The 23,144-nt window shown below is 57.0% G+C and overlaps 2 protein-coding genes and 1 non-coding gene across 3 annotated transcripts in view; 1 reads left to right on the plus strand and 2 right to left on the minus strand.

Moving 5' to 3' along the window:
• Nucleotides 1-2,871, plus strand: part of HRC (histidine rich calcium binding protein) — a 3,525-nt gene extending 654 nt beyond the window's left edge. The window contains 6 exon segments of the mRNA XM_021681265.2: nt 1-1,016; nt 1,092-1,162; nt 1,673-1,741; nt 1,992-2,046; nt 2,525-2,561; nt 2,740-2,871. The exon segment at nt 1-1,016 is cut by the window's left edge and continues 587 nt beyond it. Coding sequence (XP_021536940.2) covers nt 1-1,016; nt 1,092-1,162; nt 1,673-1,741; nt 1,992-2,046; nt 2,525-2,561; nt 2,740-2,776 — 1,285 coding nt within the window. The 3' untranslated portion in view covers nt 2,777-2,871.
• Nucleotides 2,872-3,046: 175 nt separating this feature from the next.
• Nucleotides 3,047-21,653, minus strand: PPFIA3 (PTPRF interacting protein alpha 3). The gene is made up of 29 exons (XM_044911396.1): nt 21,297-21,653; nt 20,926-21,027; nt 20,385-20,549; nt 19,952-20,026; nt 19,553-19,627; nt 19,004-19,225; nt 16,937-17,083; nt 16,695-16,829; nt 16,210-16,293; nt 15,923-16,054; nt 15,150-15,212; nt 14,918-14,997; nt 14,505-14,649; nt 13,770-13,957; nt 12,522-12,744; nt 11,290-11,453; nt 11,032-11,159; nt 10,201-10,294; nt 9,603-9,684; nt 8,715-8,915; nt 7,352-7,414; nt 7,162-7,188; nt 5,921-6,096; nt 5,410-5,507; nt 5,014-5,189; nt 4,858-4,926; nt 4,466-4,637; nt 3,927-3,998; nt 3,047-3,840 (listed from the first exon to the last, which is right to left on the minus strand). The coding sequence occupies exons 1-28, from the start codon at nt 21,639-21,641 to the stop codon at nt 3,940-3,942; spliced, it is 3,690 nt and encodes a 1,229-aa protein (XP_044767331.1). The 5' UTR covers nt 21,642-21,653; the 3' UTR covers nt 3,047-3,840; nt 3,927-3,939.
• On the minus strand, nt 9,777-9,883 carry LOC123323349. Its single transcript, XR_006539352.1, has one exon. It is a non-coding gene; the product is annotated as a U6 spliceosomal RNA (small nuclear RNA).
• Nucleotides 21,654-23,144: the final 1,491 nt, after the last annotated feature.

Raw genomic sequence — 23,144 nt, forward strand, 5'->3', positions numbered from 1 at the left:
CTCCACTGAGTATGGACACCACGCCCACAGGCACCAAGGCCACGGGAAAGAAGAGGATGAGGACGTCTCAGATGAACACCATCATCATATCCCCAGTCCTGAACACCGAGGCCACAGAGAAGATGAGGAAGAGGATATGTCCACTGAGTATGGACACCAGGTCCACAGGCACCAAGGCCATGGGAGGGAAGAGGATGAAGATGTATCAGATGAACACCATCATCATATCCCCAGTCACGGACACCTAGGCTATGGAGACGAAGAAGATGAGGATGAGGATGTGTCCACTGAACACTGGCACCAGATTCCCAGGCATACTCATAGCCTTGGAGATGAAGACGAAGAGGAAGAGGAGATCACAGTCAAGTTCAGCCACCATGTTGCAAGCTCCCAACACCCAGGCCCCAAGAGCACTGAGGAGGAGGACTTTCCAGATGAATATAAGTCAGCAGTCCCTGACCATCACCACCATGGAAGCCCCAAGGATGAAGATGAGGACATCTCTGACAAGCTTGGCCACCAGGCTCCCAGCCACAGGCAACAAGGCCACCAAGATGAAGGGACTGGCCACAGAGGGTCCCTGGAAGATGAGATTAGCCACCAGCTGCCAGAACACATGGGGGTCAAGGACAGAAGCCATTTGAGGGAGAGAGATTCTGAGGAGGAAGAGGAGGAGGAGGACCAGAGCTCCCATGAGGAAGATGATGAAAGTTCAGAACGGGGAGAAGAAGGCACCCGCCATGGCAGCCTGGACCAGAAGGATGAAGAAGATGACGAGGAAGGTCACGGCCTCAGCGTGAGCCACGAGGAGGAGGAGGGAGAAGAGGATGAAGAGAAGAGGGAAGGGAGGGCTGAGGTTCACGCCCCACTGAGCCAAGACCACCAGGAGGGGGAAGAGGAGGAGGAGGAGGGGCTGGAGGAAGAGGAGCTCCCCTTCACCATCATCCCTAACCCACTGGCCAGGAGGGAGGTGGCTGGAGGTGGCTCCAGTGAGGAGCAGAGTGGCGAGGACATGGGTAAGTGATCTGGCCAGGTAGGGGCAGGGAGGAGTGGAGTCAGCCTGCTTCACTGCTGCTCTCCTGTCCCCACAGATCCGCAGGGTGCCCAGGAGTACGGGAACTACCAGCCTGGGTCCCTGTGTGGCTACTGCTCTTTCTGCAATGTGAGTGCCCAGCCCAGGTCCATCCTCCAGGCTGTCCCTGGAATTTGTCCTGGGGCTCTAAGGTGCCTGGGGACAGCTCTGAGCAAAGGAGGGGCAGGGGCAGTGCCAGGTGAAGAGGCACTTCTGGGGCCATGTAGGGGGCAGATTGGAGGCCAGGAAGCTGGGGAGGACGCTGGGGCAATGGTCCAGGAGGGAGTGAGGCCTGAGCTGTACCTGCAGATATGGGGATGGAGGGGAGGGTCCGGCAGAGGGGGCAGGTGGAATGGGGCTGGGGCCTGGCAGGCTGTGGGGAGAATAGGGAGAAGGCATGAAGAGAACACCCACAGGCCCAGCCCACAGTGACAGGGGGATGTGGTGTCACCTTGCAAGAGGGGAACGAGGGGGAAGCTGCTGAGCTCAGTGTGGGAGGTAGTGAGCGTCGGGAGTTGGGGAAATGTCCAGGGGGCAGGGTGGAGGACTGGCGGGTGGCTCCCAAACGGTGTCCCCAAACCAGAATCCTCCCCTTCCCAGAGATGCACTGAATGTGAGAACTGTCACTGCGACGAGGAGAACATGGGGGAGCACTGTGACCAGTGCCAGGTGACACTTTCCCCGGACCCAGATTCCACCAGGCCCCAGGATGGCCGGGGGCCCTCTGGGCACCCACAGTCCCAAATCCTGGCCTCTGCCCTCAGACTGACCCAACCCTCCATCCCTGGTGCAGCCTTGACTCCACACTCGATCCCGCCTCTGACCTTAACCTACCACTCGGGCCCCCGTCCGGCACCCGCCCCCAACCCGGCTCCGCCCCGACCATGTCTTATAGTTCTCTCCCCATCCCCGCCCCCAGCACTGCCAGTTCTGCTACCTCTGCCCGCTGGTCTGCGAAACTGTCTGCACTCCAGGTGAGCGTGGGCGGAGCCCAGCCAGGCAAACTCCGTGGAGGCGGAGCCAAATCCGACAGGCGGGCCCGGCAGGTTGTGGGGCGTGGCTAGGCGCGGAGGCTGGTCAAGGCTGGGAGTCTGCGGGTGGGGCGGGGTACGCGCGGAGAGGCGGGGCCTGGACCGAGGGAGGGGTGGGGCTAGATGCTGAAGCCTACTTAGTAGGCAAGGGGTCGAAGGTTGAAGGGTGGGTCTAGAAACGAACGGGCGGGGCCAAAGCAGGTAGAACTGGAAGAAAAGGGGCTTCTGGAGAATGGGAACACCAGGAGCAAGGAGAGAGGCGCTGGACCTCGAAATGAGTCCCAGTAGAAGGAATTCAACTTAGGGAAGGAATTAAGAAAAAGGGGGGCGGAGCTAGTTCTGATTCCGGATTCGGTGAATCAGTGGCCCCCTAATTTCGCCTGTGGTGTACCGCTCAAGCCTCTTATCTTTTCTCCCACAGGAAGCTACGTCGACTATTTCTCCTCCTCTCTGTACCAGTAAGTGTGTGGAGGGGGGCAGTTTAAGGGCCCTTAGAGAGGCGAGGTCCCGCTGAGTGATTGGACGACCCTGGAACTCCATTCCCCTGTCGGTAAAATGGGCAGGTTAACACCTCCATCTAAGCACCTGGGGTGAGCTTTGGGCACGTGGGCTGTCTAACCTCTGCGTCCTCTCCAGAGCCCTGGCGGACATGCTGGAAACTCCAGAACCCTGACCCAGCGGTGCGGCTGCGGCGCAGACGCACCTCCCTGGCCCTCCAACCCATTTCCACGAGCCGTATTTATTGAATTGCGTTATGAATAAACATGCTCCCCGAAACCTCATTGTCAGGCGTGGGGGCTGGATTCTCGGGGCACCAGGGAAGGCGCGGGTGGGGACTGCAGACTTGGACTCGGGTCTGAGGGAGGAGTGGTCTGGCCTCCCGGGTTCTTGAGGAGGTCGGTTTTCCTAAGGTCCTGACAAATAAATCAGTCAAGACGGGAGCTTTTTGAAACAGTTCTCTTTACCCGTGATCACTGAGTGACACCTGGGGCAGGGAGGCCGACCAAGAGTCTCGGGCGAGGGCTCCCCCACCGTCCTCCCTCCCCCCACGCCACGTCGCCCAGTGGCATCGTGGAAAGAGGATTCTCCCATGCAAACCCCGGAGCCGGAGGGGAACCGGGAGCGCAGTTCTGCACGCCCTACCCCCGGGGCACGGACACGGCCACAGCACGGGGGGCAGAGAGGCCCCGGGGACACGAGACACTGGGGAGGAAGGGGGGACTCCGCCCGCAGCTGACCCCAGGCACCGGCGACCTGACGCGGCGGGGCGGGGATGAGTGGCACATGGGGCGAGGCTTGTAGCAGCGAGTCCCCCCTCCCCTCCTTTCGGACGAAGAAGGAAGACTTGGGCCCCGCGACTGGGGAGGAGAAAGGGGAGCGGGCAGCCTCTCCTAGCATGCGGCCCGGGAGGGAAGCCCCGCTCCCTTCCCGCGGGGAAAGGGCACCCATCTCCCATCGGAAACTGATCAATAAATTACAAAGTAGAGAAAAGGGAGGCGGAAGTTTGGGGCTGGATTTCTTCCTGCCCTCTTCGTTCCCCCTCTCAGTCCAGTTCGTGTGGTTTGGTCCAGGCCCAGTCCTTTTGTGAGGCGGGGACGCGTACTCCCCGCTCGTCTGTACAGATGGTCCGGTCCGCGGCGCGAGCTCCCCCGCCCGCTCTCCCCGGCGAGACCATACTCTGGGCAGGAGGGGGAACAGCCCAGCCTCTGGAAGATTCTTCCATCCGAGTGAGGTCACCTGCATTGACGCCGGGGCAGTACGTGGAGCAGTGAAAATCCATTGTGCCGCCCCGAACCCCCAAGGTCGCCCAGCACAGTCCTCACCTGGAGGCCTACACTAGCAGGAGTAGGTCCGGACCGAAACGCCGTCTGCCCGGGAGCTCCCAGACGTCTGGCCTACAGGGAGAGCGAGCAGTGGTTTGGTCTGGTGCGCGCGTCACACACACACACACACACACACACACACCACCCCCACCCCCACCCCCACCCCCACCCCCACTCCCCCTGGGTTTCTCTGATCGTTAACCCCAAGCGCCCTCTCTTGGATTCCCCTCCCGAAATCACAACGCTTGGCTCCATGTCGGGTTCCTTCCCTCCCCTTCCCGCAGCCTTGGATTCATCTAAGGTGCCACAGGCACCTTAGACAACTCATTTCCCACTTCGGAAAGGGGGTGCGGGATGAATCCATTCCACACCCGGAGGAGGGAGTTGGCATACTGAGCAATCCATTTGTCATGGGTCGGGGAGAAAGGACTAGGCCATTTCAGAACTTGGAGGGAGGCTTCTGGAATGTAGAGTTGGTCCCTTTCCCACACGGAGCAAGGGGAAGGGGGGAGGGGCCGTCGCATCGGGGTGCCGCCCACCTTCGGGCTGCAGCTTGCGGAGAGGGAGCCCCGGAGATCCCAGGGCCCCCGCTGCGGCCGAACGAAAGTTGGGGGGCAACATCTCAGCTGAGTCGGGGGTTACGCCTCGTAGGTCCTTCTCTCGAAACATCTTCCGCCAGGATGGGGAGCGGCTGAAGGACTTGGCGCTGTCCTAGGTATAGGGGCCGGGCTGACGATGAGCGACCGGGGCCGGGTTCTGACTCAGCCCCTTCCTTTGACTCCACCCCTCTCGGGTTTCCGCCTTTAACCCCGCCCCTGCCCTAGTCCCGCCTCCAGCCGCCTCCCGCCGGCAAAGTCAAGCCCCACTCCTTCAGCTCAGACACTGCAGGTGCCGCTAGGAGCTGAGCCTCCAGGGCTGGGGCTGCGCCCACCTCGTCCAGCCGCCTGTCTGTGCCCAGGGAGATGAGGTTGCTGAATTCCTTCTCCAGGAGCTGCCGGGCCTGGGGACGAGAGGTGGAAGAAGGGTGGCAGCGTGCAGTCTGCGAGGTGGGGGTGCCCAGTGTGCCCCGGGCCGAGCCGCAGCTCACCTGCGCATTCTGCGTGGGGATCTGCAGGAGCAAGGCCAGGTCGGAGTAGTCGAAGGTCTCGTCCAGGGCCAGCAGCGCCCCGTGCACCCCGCTCTCCGTGAGGTTCGTAGCGAATTCCTTCAGTCCCAGCCCGGACACCCAACCCATGACCCGCTCATTGGACCACACCATCACGTCTGGGACAGAAGGGACTCTCAGCTGCCGGTCGGTCCAATTTAGCCCACCTGTCACGGCCATTTCCTTTCCTGGCCACGCCCCCTGTGCTGGCTCCACCCCCTCACAAAAGGCCCGGGGCTCCCCCTCCCCCCCTTAATCATACCTCCTCCCCACCAGCCCCAAACTCCGCCACCTGGCTTGGGGGATTGGGGGGGGGGGAACTCTTCTACGCCTACTCACCTCGGATCTGGGTCTGACTCTCTTCCCGCCTCCGCTCCAAGTCCTTCCGGTCATAATTGAGCCGTTTCAGGCACATGATCCCATAATGCAGACTCACCCTGAACAGTGGGGAAAGTGGGGTCACAGAGGAGCCTTCACAACCCCCATGGCTGCTGCTTCGCCCCTCCCCACTGGCTGTGGTCCTTCTGGGAAAGGTTGGGGAGTTGTCCCACTGGGTCGGTTTTCGGTATTGCTGACCTTCCCAGGATTTGGGGTATTTTCAACAGGCAGTTCCTATTGGGTAACCTGGACAGGGTATGGGGTTAACGAGCCAAGCCGTCTGAGGATTTGGACTTTGCCTAGCGGGCCATCTCATTGGTGGAAGGGGCACAGAAGTCAGGATTTCCTGAGAATCCGGGCTAAAGGGCCAAAGATAGTCCCAGGACATTCCCATCACCAGTCCCATTGGCCAAAGACTCTCTGGGAGTGAGGCTTCCCCTTGGACTGTCCCCACTGGCCAGGCAGCCCCCACCTGTGGAAGCTGTCCACCATCTTGAGTTGGCCCCGGAGCTCCTTCTTGTTAAGATGATCTAACATGCGGGCGTCCACCAGCGACTCCATGAAGTAGCTGCGGTATTGGGGCAGCCCCAGGCTGGGTAGCCAGTCGTTCCCCACCCACTCGTGGTTCATGTCACCATATGCCAGGATCTGGGGCCATGGGCAGGTGGGGGAAGGGTCAGGCCCTCTGACCCCTTCCCATGTATGTATGAGAGGGTTCACTCCTACCCCCTGACCCAAGGTGGTTCTTTTTCCACCCCACCTTAGGACATGGGTCAATCTCTGCTCAGGACAACGGACCAATCCAGGGGTCTCCTACTCCTTCATAATCACAGAATAGACCCTTGTCTATTCAAAGTGCGGTCCTTGGACCTGCGGCATCACCATACCTGTGCACCTGCCAGAACTGTAGGATCTAGGACCCCACCCCAGGCTACGGAATCAGAAGCTGCATTCCCACCAGATCCTTCGGTTACCGGAACAGTAAGGGGTGAGAGGCACTAGTCTAGCATTGTCCCAGCTCAGAACAGTGGGTCAGTCCAACATCGCTTCTCCCCCAAGTCAGGACAACGGATTCTTCCAGTGTAGTTCTCCCCACAACAAACGATAATAGATCCATCCATCACTCTTGCACGGTCCAAAAATACTAGTCTAATGCTACATCTGGCCCAGGACAGTATTCTGGATCAGCCCAAAGTCCTTCACTCCCTTTAGCATAAGGAAACAATCAACACCGGCCCCCGACTGGAAACCAAGACCCTAGTCCAACCTAGTTCATCTATGAGAGCAAAGTGTAGCTTCTCCTCCTCCCCGACTTCTCAGCGGGAACTGCGGCCCCTCCCCAGTATGCTTCCCCCTTGGCCCCAGTACACTGGAACAGTCCCACTCCCCCTCAATCATAGAGAAAAGGTCTCCCTCTAGTTACAGCAGTGGAACAGCCCCCGCAACCCCACGATAATGGAATGGCCCGAGCCCCACACTAACAATGGACTAGTCCAGGCTTTCCCCCCCAACCCCCTGAACCCCACCAAGCCACAATGAGACGGGTCCAGAGCACGGCTCCACGCAGCGACCCCCGCGGTGATGATGGAACGCTCTCGCGGGGGGGGGGGGGGGGGGGGCTTGGGGAAGGGGGGGGGTGGAGGGGCGGGGAGGGGCGTGCATGCAGCGTGCACAACCTGTTCATGCGCCCACGTCCCGCCCCGCGCCCCCTACCTGCTCCCAGCTGATCTCCTTGGTCTCCTGACCCGTTAGTGGGAAAAGGGGAGAGAAGGGGTGGGTTAAGGGGCAGGTGGAGGAGGGCGGGAGGGACGAACGGACGGACGAACAGCCAGAGAGTTGCCCCCCAACCCCTCCCCAGGGAGAGTTAGTGCCACTCCCAAAGCCGCCGGCAGGGGTCACTCACAGGCTTGGTCGTGGCCGTAAGGGACTCCATCTCTTCGTGCGTCATCCACACGTTTCCTGTGGACTGAGGGGCGAGGGGTGTTATGGGGGTTGAGAGAAGGCTTCTGGATGGGGGAGGGGTGTTCCTAGAGGCCCAGGCCAGGTCCATTTATATACATTCTGCTTTCTGACTCAGGCCAGTTACTGCTCTGGGCCAGGCAGTGAAAGAAAAACCGAATGATCATTTATTGAGCACCTGCTGTATACCAGGCAAAAGAACATGGACTTTGAGGTCGGGCAAGTTCAGGTTTGAATTGGGGCCCTACCCGGGTATTTTGCTGTGTGGCCTTGGGCGCAACATCACCTCTCTGACCTCACACAGATGTATGTACAGAGTGACGTTCAGAACGAGGTGGCAGATACAGCAGTGGGGTGGGACAAAAGTTTGGGTGGGGGGGTAAGGGATGTGTGTTCACATTTACTGAGCACCTGCCCCCAACAACCCCACGAGTTAGGACTTCATACATTGATTCAGACACTTATGTAGCTCCTCATGAGTGCCAGGCACAGTTGTAGGGTCTGGGATACACGAGGGGAAATTTGAAAATAGACCGAAGAGATGAAATTGACAATAATGGTCACGTTCTTAGGTATAAGGGCGCGGTGGCTGCGTCGGAGAATGTTCTTATTGTTAGAAGATGCCCTGTTAAGTAATTTTTTGGGCTAACCAGTAATGATGTCCACAAATTACACTGGAGGGTCTCAGATACACACACAAACACACACACGCAAACAGCAAGTCGGGCAAGGAGTTAACAATTGCTGAACTGGGCATAGCACACAGAAGTTTCGGCACGGAACAAAAGGATAAACCATTAGAAGGCCATAAACACTGTGGGGGGAAATTAGGTGTTAATGTGCTGGGGAGATGGGGCGAGTGATTAGTTGTTGAGTTAGGGAGGCTTCTTGGAGGCAGTGACATTTGAGATGAGACCTCGAGGAGGAGGAGAGACAGGAGGAGAAGTGCTCTGAGGAAAGGGAGCCAAGGAGTAGCACTAGCCAAGGAGCCAAGTCAGAGGTGGGTGGGGAGGAGGGGGGGGGTGCCCTCATCAAGGACTTTGTAAGGAACCGTATGCTTTCGAATTCTTCTCCCAGATGGGGTCTTGTCTGTGTAAGACAGGACCGAGGTTGAGGGGACGCAGGGAGACCTGAGAAGGGACTCCCCCCACGCCACGCCCCCCGAGATAATCCAATCCAGGTGAGGCACAAGGCGGAGAGGGTCTGCGAGACAGATCTGGAGTGAGCGAGCCCAGGATTGGCTAGTCTGCGGGCAAGAGGCGGGGCCCCGAGGCAGCAAGGGTTGGGATTGGCCTGCAGACACTGACCGTGCGGGAGGAGGCGGGCGCTGAGGGCGAGGTGAGTGAGACCATCTCCTGGATGGCGAGGCGCAGCTTGAGCCGGTGCAGCGGGTTGCTGATGCCAATCTCCCGCTGGATCTCCGTGTCCGACAGGTTGGCCATGATGGCACCGCTCTTGACGTTGGCCCGGCAGGCGGCCACGTACCATGCAGGCATGCCTACCCACAGCTGGACAGAAGGAAGGAGGGAGGCGGGGAGAGGGAAGGAAGAGACACACACGGAGAGGCAGAGACAATATTGAGGGAGACACCGGAGAGACAGAAAGAAAAGGAAAGAGGGAGATGGAGAGGTGGGAATGTTAGCGGTGAGAAGCGATAGAGATGGGGCAGGGCAAACAAGACAACAGGGAGTCAGAGGGAGACACGGGGAATAAAGGGGCGGGGGGGGGAATCAGAGGGTAACGCCAGAGTCACCGGGGAAAGAGGGATGGAGAGAGAAAGAGGCAAAAGACATTGGGAGACAGACACAGGAAGACCCAGAGACGGGGGAAGAAATGTGGGGAAGGACAAAAACACAGAGATGGGGAGAGAGGCAAAACAACAGACAGAGAATCCCATACAGTGAGAGAGAGATGTGGGAGACACAGATGTGGGAGACGCAGAGAGAGACAACAGGACAGCAGGACCCGAGGGGGCATGGTCAGAGGCGCAGAGGTGGGGGCACGAGGAGGAGGAAGCTGTTTAGATCAACAGGAAGGCTGACCTCCCCCAGGGCCTCATCCCCCTCCGCCCACCCCCACCCCACCCCCCATCCCAGGCTAGGAGGAGGATGCTGGGTGGCACCCAGTGATCCCTAGTGGCAGGGCCGTCACAGGAGTTGGGGATCAAGAGTCATGGCATTTCTGGACCCCAGTACCTCCAGCCAGGAAACCACGGTGGGCCCATCCCAAGCAGCAAAGGGCAGGCCCTGGCGGCAGGCCTCTTCCAGAAGTTCGTGCCTGGGGACAGAGGCCTAGTAGGGCAGGAGCTCTCAGGGGCAGAGACCCCCAGCCGTCCTTTCCCACAAACCCCCTCCAAAGCACAGTTCTATCTTTCAGTGGAATGCTTCATGAATTTGCCTGGCATCCTGGCACAGAGGCCATGCTAATCTTCTCTGGATCGTTCCAATGTTAGTATATGGGCTGCCAAACTGAGCCCCCAAAGCACTTTTTATTAAGGTAGAAAACTTGGAAGAAGGTTTAAAAAAAGGGGCGCCTGGGCGGGCTCAGTCATTAAGCATCTGCCTTCGGCTCAGGTCATGATCCCAGGGTCCTGGGATCGAGCCCCGCATCGGGCTCTCTGCTTGGCAGGAGGCCTGCTTCTCCCCCTCCTACTCCCCCTGCTTGTGTTCCCTCTCTCGCTGTGTCTCTCTCTGTCAAATAAATAAATAAAATCTTAAAAAAAAAAAAAAGTGAATCTCTGTAAGTGGTCTCCCCCATTCTCCCCCTGCCCAGCCTATACACACACACACTCACTTCCTCTTGTTCCTTCGGTCCTTGTCTCCTGGGCCCGTCAGCTTGGCTAACCCCAGAGGGTCCGTGGCCAGTGTCTCGTCCGAGGGTGTTCCTGCTGAAGGCAGGGAGGGGCCAGAGTTTGGAGAGAATCAAGCAGGAAGGAGACTCTCTGGTGTCCAGGGTGCTGAGAAGGAGGCCAGCGACTTAGAGGCCCCGAGGGAGTGATAAAGCCAAACAGGAACCAATTTCACCTCCCAGGCAGGGAATTGGAGACATCCCCAAAATGGGGCTGGATTCACTGGGCTGGCCTCGGTAAGGTGGCAGTGGGATACTGGTAACTGTTTAACCACCGGCTCCCCGGGAGGGAGGAATGGAGGTAGGGAGGGAGGGAAGGCCTATTCCCTGCTTTGTGGTGTTCGCCAATTTCCATGGTGTAAAGAATCCCATTAATTTCAGGCTACCGATGTAAGGTCAGGCAGCCCATAAAACTCCAGAAAATTGAACTCTTGGCTTTCACAAGCCAGGATAAGCAGGCTCCAGCCCACCATCTGCCCTGCCTTTAGGTGGTCCTCTCTCTTTCCCTATTTAAAAAATAGGTAAATGCAATCATAAAATTCATTTAGCTCCCCACCTCCAGTCCCCCAGGCAGGCCTCACAGTGCCCTGTCCTTGTCCCTCTTCCTTCCCTCTACCTCCACCAAGTCCTGCTTGCCCCTTTCACATCCTATGAATTATCAAATGAATGAAGACTCAGAGGAATGTCAAGTGAATTTGTGAAAATGAAGAAGGAAGGAAGAGAAGAAGGAAAGAAGGGAGAGAGGAAGGGAGATAGGGTTGGCATCAGGGTCCTCACCCAGAGAAGAGCTGTCCCGGCCTGGAGGTCCCATTCGCCCTTTCTCCTTCTTGCCAAAGAGACGGCCTATGGATGACTTGATGCTCTTCTTCTTGGGGGCTTTGTGCAGGGAATCTGGGGTGCCTTCACTGGGTGAACAGGACGGAGTGAGGGCAGACCCCATCTGGGATGTCTCTTTTCCTCCCAAGTCCTTGTCCATTCCCCTGACACATCCTCCCGAGCAAACCCCTCCCCATCCCATCCATTGTCCCTGCTGACCTTCCCCGTGAGGGTCCCCCATCTTCCAGGGATCCCGCCTGCAGTGCCAAGGCCTGTGTCATTCTTTCAAGGCGGGCAGAGCGGGGAGTGGGAGGTGGGGTGTCTCCTGGGATGGCTGGCCCCTCCGCTCGTGGAGCCCCAGCCTCCTCCTTGGGGACATGATTCTGGGCACAGAAAGGCAGAGAGGCTGAAATGCATTGGAAGGGTCATGCTGGGGGCTCTTCATTAATTGGGATATCTACCAGGGGGTGTCTGGGATGTCCCTGGTTTTGGGTACCACTTCTGAAGGTAGCCTAGTTTTTATGTATCCATCAACAAGGAGATTAATTAATCTCCAGCCAGTTTTTATGTATCCTAGCTTTTGGTGTCAGGAGTGGGATCTGCTCAGACTATAGGAAAGCTAATGAGTTACACATTCTGGAAGCCAGAAAACTGGGTTTAAGGCAATAACACAGGGCTAATATGTCTTATTCCTCCTCAAAGATCAATTCCAAGGATCTAATATTAGCTCTCAAGTGTATCTTTAGTCACGGAAACCTTAAAAAAACAAAAAACAAAAACCTATGAAGAAACCTAATGCACACAACAGGTAAAAGCAGGCCAGATTGGGGGCGCCTGGGTGGCTCAGTCGTTAAGCGTCTGCCTTCGGCTCAGGTCATGATCCCAGGGTCCTGGGATCGAGCCCCGCATCCGGGCTCCCTGTTCAGTGGGAGGTCTGCTTCTCCCTCTCCCACTCCCCCTGCTTGTATTCCCTCTCTCGCTGTGTCTCTCTCTGTCAAATAAATAAATAAATTCTTTTTTTTTTAAAGATTTTATTCATTTATTCATGAGAGACAGAGAGAGAGACAGAGAGAGAGAGAAGCAGAGGGAGAAGCAGGCTCCCAAGGAGCAGGGAGCCCAATGCGGGACTCGATCCCAGGACCCCGGGATCATGACCTGAGCCGAAGGCAGACGCCTAACCGTCTGAGCCACCCAGGCACCCAATAAATAAATTCTTAAAAAAAAAAAAAAAAAGGCCAGATCTGACTAAAGTACAAGTTAGGGTTCAGAAGCCCCGTGGCTCAGCCTCCCCGCTTACACCCTTTAAGTTGGAACTTGTAGGAAAAGCTAAGGTTGCTTTTGAAAATCACTGGTGTGAGGGGTTTTTGTTGCTGTTGCTTGGGGAGCCCTGTCTCCGATCTCCCCCCTCCCCAGGCCACCCCACCAAAATGAGGAGACTTCAGAACACTCACAGCTTTGTCGGTGCCCTCACGGGCAGGGCTAGGGGGTGCCAGACGGGGCGTTGAGTGGCCAGAGCTGGGAGGGGAGGGGCTGGCAAGGGTAGAGGTAGTGAGGGAGGGGGGCAGTGAGCAGCTACTGCGGTAGCGGCCCAGGGAGTCCAGGCCAGAACCAGACACCCGGCTCTCCAGCTCCTCTGCCCTTTGTTCCGTTGTCTCCTTCTCCTCTTGGATAAGCCTGAGGAGGGAAAGGGGGCAGACCGGGTGAGAGAACAGAGAGGCAAGCAATGGGAGACAGAGTCTGGGGATCCCAAAGGGCAGGAAGGCTGGGGGGAGCGGAGAGGGTGGGGAAGAATTCTGAGGAAAGCATAATCAGGTTAGAGGGTCTTGATGGATTCATCATGGCCTCACAGGTTAAAGGGGAGTCAAGGGGTCATGATAGGCTCAGGAGGTCATTGGGAGATGAGGGACAACAGGAAGATCAGGGTCTGAATCAAGGCTTCCATGATGGTAACCACATGGTTCTATAAAGTCATAAAAAAGCTCACTATGGGAAAGAGGTCCAATTCCAAGGAGGAAAGAAAGAGCAAGATCATAATAAGATTGGGGGAGATCAGGGACTCTGAGGTCAACCTAGGATCTGGGAAGTTCATGGAGTCATCTGGTATGTGAATCAATACCTCGACTCGCAGTGACTTTGGATGGGAAATCGTGGTCATATTGGTATATTTCCCATGGTGAGTGTGTTGTTAGAGAATTGCCAAGGAGGGCAATTTCTGGGAAAGCAGGGTAGACCTTATGTCAGTGGGGGATTCGTGATAAATCGAGGATTCTTGTTATATTAAGTCAAAATTCTTGGTATCTTGAATTGAGGTTCTTGAAGTATTAGGATGAGATTCTTGGTGTTTGGGATTGGGGACCTTGTGTTGTGTTGAGATTCTTGAGGTACTGGGAGACTCTGGGTACTAGCTGTGTGAAGCCATGACATCCAGGGTGTGCTGGAGGATTCTTGGTGTACTGGCTTGAGAACTTGGGTATTTGGGAATGCAGTCATTGGTGTATTAGGAAATTGTGAATACTGGATAGGGAATAGATAGATAGGAGACTTCTGGGTATATCTTGAGGATTCCTAGTTACTGGAGGGAGTGTTGGGCTGGGGGAGTTCCTTGAGGATAGTAAGAGAGGAGATGCGCTCAGGCCTTCAGAGGGGCTACAGGGTCAGCTCAGGCAGGGTGGAGAAGGACTGGGCCAGTCAGTGCTCACTTGATCTCCTTGTTGATGGCTTCCAGCTGCTCCTGAAGCATGATGGCGAGCGTCTGCACATCGGCCTGTCCACTGGGGGAGAGCAGTTCAGCCCCAAACATCCCCTCAGCCTCCTCCTCATCTGAGCCATCCAGCTCCCCAGGGAATGGGGGTGGCATGGACCCCGCAGGGGCAGACCGCTCCCACTCCTGTCTCTGTGTGGGGACAGAAGGATGTCAGGTGCTGGGGCTTCCCTCACCTCTACTGACCTTGTCCACCCTCCACGACCCTGCCTGTGTCCCCTGACAAAGGCTGGCCTCACCTTGTGATCCAGCCCACACACTTTTCCCAGCCCAGCTTTGTCTCTTGACAAGTCCCTTTCCTTGACTGACTGCCCTATCCAGGACTCTACCCCGTCCCCTGATTCTACCATTTCCCTTGACCCAGGCTGCTTCCTTTCTTCACCTTGCACCCCCATTCTAGGATTCTACACCGTGCCCATCCCCCACTCACCGCCCCTCTCCCCACCTCATCATTCCGCTAAGGTTCTCACCACGTAGCAGGATATCCACATGAAGAGACGTCAGGCAAGCAGAGAGGATGGAGTTGCAGGAGGGAAAAAAAAAAGACAACATGGGTCCAGGAGATGCTGTTTCTCAGCCCAGTCTCCTTCCAGAGCCCCGCGTATTAGACTCCATTTCCTACTGTTGCCCACCCACCCCCTGCTCAGTCCAGGCCCCAAAAGTGGCTGCTGACCTTGGAGGGCTCGTCCTTGACCCCTGACCAGCGGCCCCTCTTGCCTGCCCGGCCACTGCCAGCCCCATAGGGGTCCAGGTGGGCACCAGAAGGTAATGTGGGTGCCTGGGAGTAACGGAGCTCCAGGGCACTGCCGGGGAGAGACCTATGGGCATGGAGAAGGCAGTCAGAGACCAAGGGGTCAGGAGAAGGGCAGAGAGGTCAGGCGTCATGGGAAAAGGCCTGGGGTCAGAGGACTGGGAGAGGGATCTGAAGTCAGAGGTCAGAGGCCATGAAGTCAGGTGTCAAGAGTAACAGGAGTCAGTGAAAGCCTTGGGAGGACAGGGGGGTGGGGAAGACTTGGAGATCAGAAAGGATGAGCTTGGCCAAGGGGGCTCCTATGAGCAAGGGTGAGGCAGAAGGACTAGTGTCACCTGGAGTAGGAGGATGGTGGCCTCCCCCGCAGCTGGTCGATCTCCATCTGCATCCGCTCCATCTCTGCCAAGAGCTGCTCCTGGTGGGAGGAAGTTGGAGGTGTCAGGTCAGAATCAGGCCTGTCCCTGAGGAATAGCCCCTCCCAGCCTGGCTAATGCCATCCCCCAGCAATGCCTGCTCCATGTCCCTGGTCCTAGGCCCCCATGCCCTCTCCTCCAGACCCCTCCTTACCTTGTTGAGCAGCAGTTCATCCTGAAGCTTCTTCATGTTGGCAATCTCCTCGCTCAGTGAATTCTGTAGAGGACAGGGGTGCAGTGAGGAGGTGAAGCCTGGAAGAGGCATATCCTGGGGCTGTAAGTGTCCAGAGACTGGCCAAAGGTGACCCCAGGGGAATGACGTGGGTGTGAGTGGTGAGCTGGAGGGCATGGGGCTTGTGGGGCCAAAGATGCATCTAAGGAAGGGAATGCCTGAGAGCCCCAGAATCCAGCATCCTGTGTAATAAAGATTCAAAGTTTGAGGGTCCAGGGACGCCTGAGTGGCTCAGTCAGTTGAGCATCTGACTCTTGGTTTCGGCTGGGGTCATGATCTCAGGGTCGTGAAATCAAGCCCCCCCCCCCCCCCCCGCACTCGGGGCTCCACGGTCAGTGGAAGTCTGCTTGAGATTCTCTCCCTCTTCCTTCCCCTCTGCCCCCACCCTGCTGTCTAAAATAAATAAACAAATACATACATACATTCATAAATAAATAAATAAATAAATAATCTTCAAAGTGTGAGGGTCCAAAGGATCAGAGGCTTGGGGAAAAACCAAGAACTCAAGGTATGGGTGCCCCAGGCTCTTGGGGTGTTTAGACCAGGTACAGACCCGAGAAGTCTGTTAAATTCAAATTCTAGATGCCCAGATTTGAGATCTCAACTAACGGTTTGGGGAAAGGTCTGGGGCCCCGGGATTGCGGCAAGATGAGGTCTAGGATTGCAGGTTACTTAAGTCCGGGGCTGGGGCACACCTTCTCCTCCAGCGCCCCCATGCGCTCCTTGAGGTGCAGCTGTAACCGTTCGTTGGACTCGCTCAGCAATTTGTCCACAGTCTCTGACAGCCGCTTATTGTGGTCATCGTTCATCTTCTCCCGCTGCCGGGCCTGCCCAAAGGACAGCGGGACAGGGATGCTGAAGCCCACCTGGCCCGGAGCACCGCCCCTGCTTTCAGCTCCCGCCCCCCCAACTCTACCCGCTCATCTAAGCTCCGGCCTCAGCTTCAAAGCCCCACCCACCCTGCGGCCGTCCGCCCCCTCACCCGCTGCAGCTCCTGGTTCTTCTCCTCCAACTGGGCCTCCAGCTGCCGAAGCCGCTCCTCAAAATTCCCATGACGTTCCTCAGCCTAGTGGACAGGAAGCCAGGGGCATCTGACTTTGCCCCACTGGGACCCAGTCAGGCTCAGGCCCTGCCTCTTCCAAGGCTCCGCGCCAGGCCCCGCCCCCCGAGCCCCAGGCTCCTCCCCCGAGAGACTCCAGACCCCGCGCTAGGATTCGCGCCCTGTCCCCTCCTCGGGGTCTGTTCTGTCTCTTTTGCGTTCCAGGCCATCCTGTCAGTCCGGACTAGAGAACACCCCACAAACCTCCAGGCCCTGACCCCATGCCAAGTTCCCTCACTTTCCTAGACCCCCGGCCCCGCCCCTTTCCCCAGAATCCCAGCGGCAAGTTTCCTACCTCTCCAGCCTGAAGGCCCGGCCTCATCCCTCTACCCCACCCCCCCACACTCCCGCCCCAGGCCTCTCCTCACTTTGTTGAGCGCTGCCACGCGCTGGGCCAGTTGGGCCTCTATCTCGGGCAAGGTCTCCGCCTTCTGCAGGGTCTGCTGCAGCTTCTGCTTGGCGTCGTCCAACCACTCCGCCAGCTGACGGCTCTTCTCTTCACTCTGAGGGGGGACGGAGATGGGGGTGGGGGGTGGAGGCGGAAGGAGAGGCGCTAGGTCACACAGGCCGCGGCCTCGCCCCCACGTCACCTCCCTGGCCATGCCCCCACCTGCCGGTACAGCGACTCCTTGCTGGCCAACTCGTTCTCCAGCTTGTCATTGGCATCGTGCAGAGACGTGGCCTCGCGCTGGGCACTCAGGTAGCGCTTCTCCAGGGTCGTGATGCGCTCCTCCATATCCTCCCGCTGCGCAAGCGCCTGCAGGGGTGGCCAAAGGTCACGTGGACGACAGTCCCAAAAAGCCCCGGGGGTAGTGTGGGCTTAGAACCCTAGATCAGGCACCCCAGGGTATCCTGGGAAATGAAGTCTCCTGCTATCTGGGCGTCAGAATGGTGGAACCACCCCTGCCAAGAATTCCCAGGAATAGCCAGCCTTAGGACCCCGCCCACCCGAGAGTTAAAATGGTGGTACCTCACCTCCCATGAGCTTCTAGGGCTTACTGTCTTATTCCCTCCCCGTATGACGACCTGAAGCCCATGGGTGGGAAGTGTCCACTCTTCTTGGCCCACTCCCCTCAAAAATCCAGGCCTTAGGGGCGCCTGGCTGGGTCAGTCAGTAGAGCACGTGACTCTTGATCTTGGGGTCCTGAGTTCAAGCCCCACCTTGGGATAAAGTTTTCTTAAAAATAATAATAATACGGGGCACCTGGGTGGCTCAGTCATTAAGCGTCTGCCTTCGGCTAAGGTTGTGATCCCAGGATCCTGGGATCGAGCTCCGCATCGGGCTCCCTGCTCCGCGGGAAGCCTGCTTCTCCCTCTCCCACTCCCCCTGCCTGTGTTCCCTCTCTCCTGTGTCTCTCTCTCCATCAAATAAATAAATAAAATCTTTAAAATACTACTACTAATAATAATAAACTACCTCTAAAAAATTCCAGTTATATGCAACTGATGAATCACTAAATTCTACCTCTGAAGCTAATAGAAAGAAAGAAAGAAAGAAAGAAAGAAAGAAAGAAAGAAAGAAAGAAAGAGAAAGAAAAAATTAAAAAGAAAAAAAATCCAGGCCTTAGATTTTTCAGCAACTTCTAGCACAGCCCAGGCTTAGAATCACAGAGCGAGTGCCCTAGGGTCTCATGAAAAACAAAAGTCCCTTCCACATGGAAGGAAACATCTCCCAAGAGCCCCAAGGTAGTGAAGGTTCAGAAAACCTAAGACAGGGCTCCAGGGTTTCGTGGAAGATGGACTTCTGTCTGGGAGCCCGTAAGGTGGGGCCACACTTCCCAACAGGGCCATCCAGGTTTAAAATCTGAGGTGAAAATCCCAATGGATGATAAAAATAAAGTGCTCGCTCTTCTTTCTCATCCAATGACTTCCAGAATCCATACCCTAAATTTCCCAGCAGTCCCAGGGGCATAGGAATTAGGATCAAGGGGCCTAAGCCAGGATGGGGTGAAATGCAGACAAAGGAGTTCAACTTAGAAGCACAAGAGTGGGGCGCCTGGGTGGCTCAGTCGGCTAAGCATCTGCCTTTGGCTCAGGTTGTGATCCTGGGGTCCTGGGATAGAGCCCCGCATTGGGCTCCCTGCTCAGCGGGGAGCCTGCTTCTCCCTTTCCCTCTGCCTTTCCCCCCTCCATGCTCTTTCTCAAATAAATAAATAAAATCTTAAAAAAAAAAAAAAGCACAAGAGAATTTCCCAATGATAACATATCTCAGACCAGTTATTGACGCCTACCATGTATGTGTCATGTGCCAACCCTGTGGCAAGGGTCATAAACCCCATTCTTTTTTTTTTTTTTAAAGATTTCATTTATTTACTTGAGAGAGAGAATGAGATAGAGAGAGAGAGCATGAGAGGGGGGGAGGGTCAGAGGGAGAAGCAGACTCCCCGCCGAGCAGGGAGCCCGATGCGGGACTCGATGCGGGACTCGATCCCGGGACTCCAGGATCATGACCTGAGCTGAAGGCAGTCGCTTAACCAACTGAGCCACCCAGGCGCGCCATAAACCCCATTCTACGGGTGAGCAAACTGAGGCTCAGAGAGGAGGAGAGTCCACACAGCTTGTGGACTGATTCCAGGTTCCACCATTCATGAGCTCTGTGACTTTGGGCAAAGGGGGATCGGGGAGGGTTAGGGGGAGGGAGGGACAGAGGGCAGCCCACCAGGGGCTCCGGCCTCACCTCCTTGAGGTCGCGCTGGAGCTTGGCGTTAGCTTCCTCGGCCTTACCCAGCTCGCGGTGGGCGGTGCCCAGCTCCTCCTCCAGCTGGCTCATCTGGCGGCACAACACCGCCAGGCGCTCCCGCAGCTGGCACACCTCCGCACGCTGCCGCTCCAGGGCCTCCTCCAGCTCCGCTGTGCGCCGGTTCGAATCCCCGCCAGGACCAAGGCCATTGGCAAGGGGCTGGAGTGGGACCAGTGAGAGAAGAAGGGACAGAACCCAGAGTGGGGAACACAGAGATATAGAGAGAATACAAGGGGAAAGTTGATGCAGGGGAGCGGGGGGGAGGGGGGGGGAATCAAAGATCAGCCTGCAGGTCGCAGAAGTTAGCTAGGTGACTTGAATCAGAGGTCAAAGGCCAATAAGGATCTTAGGACTTCAGATGTCATAGAGGCAGTGAGGATCATACCAAACATTAAAAGGACCATCACAAAGTCACGGGGCTGCGGGGAGGTCACAGGGATGGGGAGCCTTGAAGAGCAAGGGGGGCGAAGGACTTCCGCCTCTCACCTGCCCGTCCCCATCCTTGCCGGGCTCCTCCAGCCCCGACCGGCGCCTAGACAGCTGCTCTCGAAGGCTCAGGGTCTGGGAACGGGAAACAGAGATCAGGACAAAGGGAGTCCTTGAGCCCCCACTCTACTTCCCACTGGCACTGGTCCTGTTGGGGCCACCCCATCCCACACTCTGTCTTTAAACCCTGTGCCTTCATTGTATCTCTCCTTAGCTGCCCAGCGTGAAGAAGTCCACCCTTACTCTTGCCCCTAGCCTCCTTGTGGCGGTGTCCTCTAGAGCCCGAACTTTCCCCTCCAACCATTTCCTCCATTGTCCGTTCTTTCCCTGAACCCACCCAATCAGCTCCACCCCATTAGTAGCTCCTTAGTCCCCCCTCCTTCTTGGCCACGCCCCCACCTCCTGATTGCTCAGCTCCAACTCCTCCTCTAGCACCGCCACCCGCTCCAGCGCCATCCGCAGCCGCTCCCGGACCTGGGGATGGGAGCGGGACAGAGTGAGATGGGGATCAGACACAATCTAGGACAACTGACCGTGAGGCCGAACACCCCTGGGACGGCCTGATAGGCCGACATTAGCATTCCTCTACCTATAATGGGTGTGCAGCTCCAACCAGGTACCAAGGCAGCCCCACCCACCGGTAGTCCCCACCAAAATTCATTTTTCAAGCAGTCAGTTCCCAGTCTGAGTCGCCCGTCCCAATCAATCTCAGTCAACATTCTTCCCACTTAGGACATCCCCAACCAATCACAGACAGAATCTCTCCTATCCAGGACAGTCCCAGCCAACCACGGGCTTAGGTTCTGCATCCAGGCTCTTCTGTTTCTCATACCTTCTCATCCAGGGCCTTGTGGTGCTCGAAGAGGGATTTTAGAGCCTTGAGCACCTCCACCTCAGAAGAGACCCCACCCGGGGACTGGGCCTGGCGCTTTACCACGGTCATGCGCAGTGACCTCTCGTGCCTGGACACCAGGCATTCCAGGTGTTCAAGGAGAAGCTACAGGGTTAGGTCACCGGGCCAAGGAAAAGAGGCAAGGGAAGAGAGGCAGGGTCGAGGACAAGGGTGGTCCAAACAGGTGGGGCGGACACATGGAGGAAGAATGGAGCCAAGCAAAGGGGTAGGGAGAGAGGTCAGGAAGAGAGAGGGATATCAGAGGTAGGGGCATGGTCAAGGAAGGAATGGTGTAGGAAAAGAACAGTTATGGAGATAAGGGAGGAGATGTGAAGGAAGGAGGAAACCAGAGGAGACCAGCCGGGAAGTGGAAGCAGGGAGGAGAAGACAGGAAGGAAAGATGGGTAAAAAAAGATGGGTCAGGCTGCAACACCTCGTGGCTCCGCCCACCCCGCTTAGGCCCCGCCCCCACGCCCCTCACCCGCGTGTTGTTGCGCTCCGCCTTCAGCTCTGCAATCTCTTCCTCCCGCTCCAGCAGCTGCTCCCGACACAAGTTCAGCTCTTTCGTCAGAGCCGCAAACTCCTGTCCAGATGTGGGTAGGATCCGGGCAATTAGATCAATCCTTTCCCCACGTCCCGCATTACACAGGCCTGGAAGTTTGAAGGCCCCGCCCCTCCCCGCTAAATCCCGCCCCTTCCAGAGGTTCAGGCCCCGCCCATCACCGGCAAGCGCCCTCCCCATGCACTCCTCCCTTTGACGTGCCAGGTCCCGCCCCTTCCGGACCGCCCTGTCCGCGCCTTCGGCGGTCGAGGTCCCGCCTCCCGCAGGCCCCGCCCGGGTCCCGCCCAGACCTGGGGCAGAGCGATGCTGAGCTGGCGCTGCAGCGAGTCCTTCTCGTGGCCCAGCTCGCGCAGCCGCAACTGCGCCGTAGCCAGCCCGTCCTGCGCCTCGCGCAGCGTCTCCAGCAGGCGCTCGCGCTCGGTGAGCATCGTGACCATAAGGCGCTCCAGCTCGCCGCCCGCCTCGTCCGGGCCCAGCGCCGAGCCCCGCCGGCCATCCTCGCTGATGGTGGGCATCACCTCGCACATCATGGCTGCGGTGCTGGCCTGCGGGAGTGGGGAGGGGGCAGGGAACAGAGACCGGCCTCGTCGAGGCACTGGCAGAGAAACTGAGGCACGGCCCCTGGGATACTCCATAGTGGAAACTGAGGTGGGGCAACCCAGGCATTGTACAGAAGAAACTGGGGCCCATCCATTCTGCTCATGGCACAGGATTAACTGAAACCCACCAGGCACTGGCAGCAAATCTAGGACCAGCCTAGTCAGAGAAACCAAAGCCAGGTGACCCATTGCCTGAGTCAATGTGGGAAAATCAGTCTACCTATTCTGACCCTGCTGGGAATGCCCATTAACCCACGGCATGAGTAAGAAGACAAGCCCAGCTGAGAACCATGCCTTCAAGAGGTCAAAGAACTGGGGCCACAGAATTAGGTCATTGGTACCAGAACAGGGTCACAGGGATGGTCCTCATCTATCCAGCCCAACTCCTGCCCCCAATGTCCCAGATATCTGGACCCCAGCTCCAAAAGAATCTAAAAGCCACTCCACTTGCTAGCCAGCTCCCTCAACCCAGGAGTCCAAGATTCAGCTCCCTCCTACCTCAGGCCACAGGAGGCTGGGTCCCCAATTCCCTTCTCTCCCCTAGACCCCGGAGTCTGAGCCTTCAGCCACCTCTTCCCCAATCCTGGGGGTCAGACAGGGACACAAGAATCTGAGTTTTCAACCTCCAACCTCAGACCCAGAAATCCCAGTCTTCAGACCCCTCTTCCTCCAGAACCCCAGAGTCCAGGCCCCCAGGACCCAGGAATCTAGGTGCATGAGCTGTGGCGGAGATGAAGGGAGGTCTCCTGAGCCGCTCCCTCCACACACATCAGGTCAGACGGGTCCATCTGGCCTGGTCGAAAGCAGGAGAGACTTTCACTCTATTCCCTCCTTTCCTTCTCTCCCTCCAGGCAGCGGCATAACCGGTTCTGACAGCGAATAGTTCCCAGCCCCACCCAGTGTGCACACTATGTCCAAAACCTGGAACTGGGGTCTTGGACTTCAATGAGAAGAGGAGGGGATGGAGGGCCCTGGAACCTGGGAGTGAAGGCAGCTAGATGCCTACACCCTTGGGTCTTTGCCAGCACTCAGAGGCCAGATTTAAGACAATATTTATAAGGAGAGAGGTCAAAACCAACACGGTATCTAAAATCCAGAACCTACTCGGGAGATGCAACACAGGATGTTTCCGAGAAGCTGCTCTAGAACTTCAAATTCACTGAGAAGGACATAAAATTTAGCAAGGCTGGGTGTAGGATCTAGAAAGCCACGGCATGAAGACAGTACAGAGTGCAGAAAGGACATGTGTTTCCACAGGTACAGTGCACTTGGGGTAAAATCTTCACATAGGGCCAAGTAGAGGGGCATATTCTAGAACCTAGGTCTGGAACCTGAACCAGTCAAAAGCAATCCAATAAATGAAAGAGTGGTCTGGGTCACTGAAGAACCCCAAACACAGAGGGGAGCAAGATGATACCTAAGAACATACCTAATGTAACACATGACAAACCTAGTCAGGGGACATCTAGAACTCAGAACCTACCAGGGATGCAGGTGTAACAAAGAATATAGCAGGGATCACACTTTTGGTGTTATCAT

The sequence above is a fragment of the Neomonachus schauinslandi genome, chromosome 16, assembly GCF_002201575.2.
Source record: "Neomonachus schauinslandi chromosome 16, ASM220157v2, whole genome shotgun sequence".
NCBI classification, from domain to species: domain Eukaryota; kingdom Metazoa; phylum Chordata; class Mammalia; order Carnivora; family Phocidae; genus Neomonachus; species Neomonachus schauinslandi.